This window comes from Orycteropus afer, unplaced genomic scaffold (assembly GCF_000298275.1).
Source record: "Orycteropus afer afer isolate SDZICR_OR568_19922 unplaced genomic scaffold, OryAfe1.0 scaffold00176, whole genome shotgun sequence".
In the NCBI taxonomy this organism is placed as follows: domain Eukaryota; kingdom Metazoa; phylum Chordata; class Mammalia; order Tubulidentata; family Orycteropodidae; genus Orycteropus; species Orycteropus afer.
Genome location: NW_006921763.1, coordinates 4,508,941 through 4,515,699, shown reverse-complemented (window position 1 = coordinate 4,515,699; position 6,759 = coordinate 4,508,941). Strand labels below are relative to the sequence as shown.

The window sequence follows — 6,759 nt, the reverse complement described above, 5'->3', positions numbered from 1 at the left end:
GGCAATCTACTTCCGTAGTGATACTGCCTCGGAAACCCAAGGAGGGGTCGCTATGAGTCGGGTCCGACTCGACAGCACATAAGAACAATACATATATATATACAATGTACTGAGGAGAACACAATTATCACTTATGTAACGTTTCTACCAAAACGTTTAACCTGAATCTAATCATGGGAGAGGGGATCAGACAAATCCAATTTAAGTATTCCACAACACAACAAATGTAGACTCTTCAAAAATATCAATAGCATGAAAAACAAAACAGAGGGCAGGGGCAGCGGCAGGGGAACGGTTCTAGGTTAAAGTGATATGGCCAATAAGGCAATGCTTGAGCTTTTGATAGGCTAGTTTTGAAATCTGAGGGGGAAGCAACTTTATAGAGCAACTGAGGTCATTTGAATATGGATTGCACATTAGCTAAATAACATGTATCAACTTTAAATTTCCCAAATGTGATCACTGTATTGTGGCCATGTAGAATACTCAAGTATTTATCATGATGCATGCAACTAACTTTCAAATGGTTCCACAAAAGAAAAACAAATGTGTATGTAGATATGTTGCAAAACTAAAAAAAATTACTCGCCCAATTAACATACTCATTGGGTACAAATAACTAGAAAGTTATATATCAGTATATTAAAAACAAAAAATTAGAAAAGCATGATAATATTTCTCTTCGTAAAGAATTAACGACAAAGTGAAGAAAGGAAAAAGAAAAAAAGACTGCACTCTACCCTTTGCGAAATTTCGGTATCACGGCATAAAGTGGTCAAAAATGTTCTCTGCACGAACGCGTGTACGGAGTATGAGCATGTCACCTAACAACATCAGATGGTAGCTTCAACCTTGGAGCCTATGACAATAAGGGATCGAGAGGCGCAGTTTCCAAGACGCACAGGTGAGCGCCACCTGCTTCAGGTCGGCTAGTGGTTGCTTCGGAAACAGAAACCGGTAGCTCCCGAACCTTCCTCAAGACCTCTCCTCGCCATGTCGCTCCCCACGGCCAAGCACTAATTCCCAGTCCTGAAAACAATAAGCTTCTGAAGCGCCTAGGGACCGGCTCGTAACGCTTCGTGCTGCTTCCCATTTCTTGAAGTCAAACCAGGGGACCCTACCCACGTACTTACCACTGCGCCCGCCCCTTGGGGGCCGTTGGGGGCTGTATCTGCCATGGGGGACTCACACACGTGTCTGGGTCGCTGCGATCACGAAGAAAGAAAGACAAGCCGTCAAAGCCCAGTCTACGTCCCTGGTAACCGGTTTCCTTGCCCAGTGTCACGGGCCTGCTGCGCCCAGCCCGAACTCTGAATCTCCAGAGGGAAGGGTCCCGCCCGCCCCGGTGCAACAAACTACCCTGGCAACACCCACCGAGGCCAAGAAATACCTGTCTACCACAACCTAGAGCAAAGCTGGGTTTCCAGAAGGACCCGGGCGAAGGCGGAGCTTCCGAGCGAAGCCCAGCAAGGCCGACCCAATGCTGCCCGCTCCAGGGTCTTTCCGAACCCGGAAGTTTTTCTTTCACTTCCTCAGTGAAGAGGCAGCGGCAAGGAGGGAGAATCGGGAGGTATGACGGGAAATGTAGTTCTTTCTCATCTTTTGGACTCCACATTTCCGACTCGCCACTCGGCATCGTGAGGCAGAAAGCAAAACTAGCCAAATAACTTTCTCTCATCTTCGGCTCACAGAGGGCAAACTTTACCCACGACTGAAACACGGTATCCCTTTATTGCTTAATCTTAGACGCCTCAGAAAAGTATTTACTCTCTCCGCCCAGGCTCACTAAGCCCTGTGGTTCTACTTACAAAATCAATGCATTTTAACAAGCAGTTATTAAGTCCTGCTATGTGACAAGCCCCAAGGTACGGAAGGGTGAAAACATGGATGTAGCACAGACTGCAGAAGAGACCAGTAAACCTCAAGCACTGCACCAAACCGAAAACAAATCCATTGTCGTGGAGTGGAATTATTGCTCATAGTGACCCTAAAGGACAGAACAGAATGCCCATAGGGTTTCCGAGGCTGTGAATCTTTATGAAAGCAGATTGCCACATCTTTATCCCAAATTGGGTACCTTAATCAGAAGGGACCTGGGAATGTTTCCTGGAAAACTAATTCTGGCACTAAGGCTTGAAGGATAAAGAGAAGCTCATTAAATGGGGAAGACAGAGTAATAGGCAGTGCATGAAGCAACAGGACAGAGTCAGGGGACTAATTCAGTATGAAAAGAACAAGGGTGCCAATGGGAGATTGTGGAAGGTTTGAGCTAGAGAGGTAGGCAAATGCATTCTAAGGAAAGGATCTGAATTTTATCTGACAGCTATAAGAAACTACCGTATAATTACTTGTTGTTGTTGTTGTTATGTGCCGTCGAGTCGGCCCCGACTCATAGCGACCCCTCCTTGGGTTTCCGAGGCAGTATCACTACGGAAGTAGGATTGCCCAACCTTCCTTCCGAGGAGTGGCTGGTGGGTTTGAACCGCCAGCCGTCTGGTTAGCAGGCAAGTGTCTTAGCCACTATGCTAATTACTTAGAAGCAAAAATTTGACACTGTGAGATTTAGAAAGATCAAACTGGCAACATGATAGAGTCTGACTGGAGGTGCAAACTAACATCTAGGCAATTTGTAAAGAGAAGTGATGAGAGTCTCAATAGAGACAATGTTGTGGGGGGAAGTCAAAGGAAAGATGACCTTGAGGCCAGAGTATGGTGAAGATACAGAGGTGTTGGAGAGGCAAAGTCATCTGCTGAGACATAGACAAGAGGGGTAGAAAAGAATGAGTTAGAAGATTAGTGAATTGAGAATAAAATCCAAGGGGATGGGGGAAATGTAGCTGGTACCGGTCCTTCACTTGAAAAAGCATGAACCTGTAGTGCTCCTACACTCTCAAATGTGTGGTTTTCCTTTAGTGTTGATAGGAAATACAGGTGCTTATCAGCTACAGCAAAAAGTCAGTAAGTGCTCTCTTGAAACTATAAATTTCTCTAGTTTTACGGCCAATGCTCAAATTTGAAATGACAGGAAGGGAAGAAAAGACCAAAATGGATATCAGAAGATACTCTGAAACTTCCTCTTAACCATAGAGTAGCTAAAGCAAATGGAGGAAATGATGAAATAAAAGAACTCAACAGAAGATTTCAAAGGCAGCTCAAAATGACAAAGTAAAGTATTATAGTGAAATGTGCAAAGACTTGGAGTTAGAAAACTAAAAAGGAAGGACACACTCAGAATTTCTCAAGCTGACAAAGAACAGAAGAAAAAGTTCAAGCCTTGAGTTGCAAGATTGAAGGATTCCTTGGGTAAAATATTGAACAAAGCAGGAAGCATCAAAGAAAATGGAAGGAATCACAGAGTCATTGGACCAAAACAAATTGGACATTCAGCCATTGCAGTAGATAGCATATGATCAGGAACCAATGGTAATGAAAGAAGTTGTTCAAGCTGCACTGAAGGAATTGGTGAAAAGCTTGTTTATGCCAAGAAATTTGGAAGAGAGCTACCTGGGCAACTGACTGGAAGAAATCCATATTTGTGCCAATTTCAAAGAAAGGTGATCCAACAGAGTGCAGAAATTATTGAACAATATTATTAATACCAACAAGAGGGTGTTCAAACAGACCAAGGGGATGCTGCATGGTTTAAAATCAGGAAGAGTGTGCATCCAGTTTGTATCCTTTCACCATAATTATGAAATCTGCATGCTGAACAAAATAATCAGGGAAGTGGACTATATGAAGAAGAACACAGCATCAGGATTGGAAGAAGACTCCTTTACAACGTGCAATATAGAAATAGCATGACCTTGCTTGCTGAAAGTGAAGAAGACTTGAAGCATGTACTGACAACGATCAAAGATTGCAGTCTTCAGTACAGATTATATTCGACATAAAGAAAACAAAAATTCTCAATCTGGAGCAGTAAGTGGCATCACAATAAATGGAGAAAAAATTGAAATTGTCAAAGATTTCATTTTACTTGGATCCACAATCAGCACCCATGGAAGCAGCAGTCAAGAAATTAGACATCATATTGCATGGGACAAATCTGCTGCAAGGGACCTCTTTAAAGCATTGAAGAGCAAAGATGCCACTTTGAAGACTAAAGTGCACCTGAAAAAAAAGCATGGTAATTCCAGTGGCTTCATATGCATGTGAAAGCTAGACAAAGAAGAAGGGTGACTGAAGAAGAATTGATGCCTTTGAATTGTGATGTTGACAAAGAATACTGAAAATACCATGGACTGTCAAGGGCAATCTACTTCTGTAGTGGTACCTCCTCGGAAACCCAAGGAGAGGTCGCTATGAGTTGGATCCGACTCCATGGCAGTAAGTAGTACTGAGTCAGAAGAACAAACAGATCTGTCTTGGAAGAAGTACAGACAGAATGCTCCTTAGAAGCAAGAATGGCCAGACTTTGTCTTAACCTACTATGGTTGCGTAGGCAGAAGGGACCATTCCCTAGAGAAGGATATTATGCTTTGTAAAGTAAAAGGTCAATGAAAAAGGGGAAGACCCTCAACAAGATGGATTGACACAGTAGCTGCAAAAATGGGCTCAAGCATTGTGAGGATTATGAGGGTGGTGCAGAGCTGAGCAGTGTTTCGTGCTGTTGTACTTGGGGTCACTATAAGTCAGAGCAAACCTGACAACATAACAACAACAACAGGGTTACATATATCACAGAAATTAGTCTATTACCATATTTACATCAGACTTTTTTTAAAAAATAAAAACAATGCATAAACAGCTCAAACACATTCCCATTTCATTTTCCTAGCTTTCTAGAGGTTAGGTGCTTGGCTGCTAACCAAAAAGTTAGCGTATCAAACTCACTAGCAGCTTTGTGGCAGAAAGATGTGACAGTCTGCTTCCATAAAGATTACAGCCTGAAAACCCTGTGGGGCAGTGCTACTCTTGTCATTTAGGGAATGAATGAACCCTGAAGGTAGTGGGTAAATATCTAGAGTTACCACTTCAATGAAGTATCGGTATCCATTCTGTTCATCTTTTTATGTTTATGTATATACATGCACAATAAACAACAGACAGTATAGTTTATGTCCTTCTGCAATTTTAGTAGGTAGTTTTATACTTTATCCTCTTGCAACCTGTTTTTTTCAGTCAACATTGTGTAAGACATTTGACTGCTAACTAGAAGGCTGGCAGTTCAAACCCACCAGCCACTCCTCAGAAGAAAGATTGGATAATCTACTTCCATAGTGAAACGGCTTCGGAAACCCAAGGAGGGGTTGCTATGAGTAGGATCCAACCTGAAGGCAGTGGGTTTGGTTTGATTATTGTGTTTTCGAGATGTATCGAAGTTAGTACACATCCATTTAATTCATTTATTCTAACTACTAGAGTATTTCATTTATGAATTACCAAAATGAGTTTATTCATTATCTTAATGATGAACATTAAATTTTTCACTTTTAAAAGCAAATCTGCAATGAACACCTCTGCATGATAGTCTATCTAGAATATATATTTACAAGTGAAATGGGTAGGTCACAGGGTATCTTCAAATTCACGTATTAAAATAATTGCAACTTTACTCCACTTAGAAAGTGATTGTATTTAGCATGAGTATATCCCTAATCCCTGCCAACATTTGTTATTTTCAGTTTTATCTAATCTTATAGGTACAAGATGGTATGTCATTGTTTTAATTTTTATTTTCCTGAGTGGTTGTGCGGTTGAGCATCTTTCCACAAGGGTATTGGGCACTCAGGTTTTCTCTTCTGTTAATTGCCTCTTTTTCTATCAGGTTGTTTGCCTTTTATTATTATTCATTATTATCATTATTGATTTGTTGGAATCTTCAAAATTTATTTTTCAGTACTAGTCATTTGTTACATGAGTTGATAATTCTCCCTTCTCTTTCAAATCTGAGTAAAAATACTAGTGAATATATGGGGGAGGGATGGAGTCATGCAACATTAGACTCCAATCTGAACTAGAGACTGTCAAGCTCTGGCTCTATAAATTGGCTAAGTTAAGATAAATGAAGAAGAGGCACAAAGTAGGTTGCTTTCCAAATGGTTCATGGTTTTCTTAACTGATTTGTGGAAGATGATACTCCCCACTGAAACTTAGTTTTGTTTTGCTGACTGAATCAACTTCATCATGTTAATCTAATAACTGAGTTATTTTGGTTCACTCCTTGTTTCTTCTGCATTGTCAGATGTGCTGAATATAGATTAAAAAGTGTGACAGATATGGGACTACAGTAGAAGCTCTAGAAATCTTTCCAAGAAAAAGTCATTTGTTTTGAATGGGTAAAAATTAGAGGGTGACAGCTTATCAGATCTGTGCTGTAGTTATTCTTACAAACAGTGCTCACTTTCAGTAACAGCTAAATTTTCTTCTTCTGTAGTCTCCCCCTAGAGCATAAGCATCTCAAAAACAAATTATATTTTTTCTATTTCTGTGTCATTCCCCCAGGCATTTTAAAAAACAAACAAACACAGTAAATGCTGGTGTGGCTTCAAGGACAATGTTTTAAGCATTTTATATATAGGACCTCTGGTGGTACAGTGGTTAAGTGCTTGACTGTTAACCAAAATGTCACAGTTTGAACTCAATAGCAGTTCCTTGGGAGAAAAATGTGGGAGCCTGCTTCTGTAAAGATTTATAGCCTTGGAAACTCTACGGGGCAGTGCTATTCTGTCTTACAGGATAAAACTATGAGTCAGAATTAACTCTATAGCAATGAATTTGGCTATAAGCATGTAGGCCATAGTGGAAGCAGTTAAA

The 6,759-nt window shown here is 40.8% G+C and overlaps 1 protein-coding gene across 1 annotated transcript in view; it reads right to left on the bottom strand.

The window, feature by feature from the left end:
- TMEM33 (transmembrane protein 33) overlaps positions 1 to 1,178 on the bottom strand; it is a 40,899-nt gene extending 39,721 nt beyond the window's left edge. Inside the window, exon 1 of the mRNA XM_007947163.1 lies at positions 1,134 to 1,178. Coding sequence (XP_007945354.1) covers positions 1,134 to 1,178 — 45 coding nt within the window. The remainder of the gene's footprint in view (positions 1 to 1,133) is intronic.
- Positions 1,179 to 6,759: the final 5,581 nt, after the last annotated feature.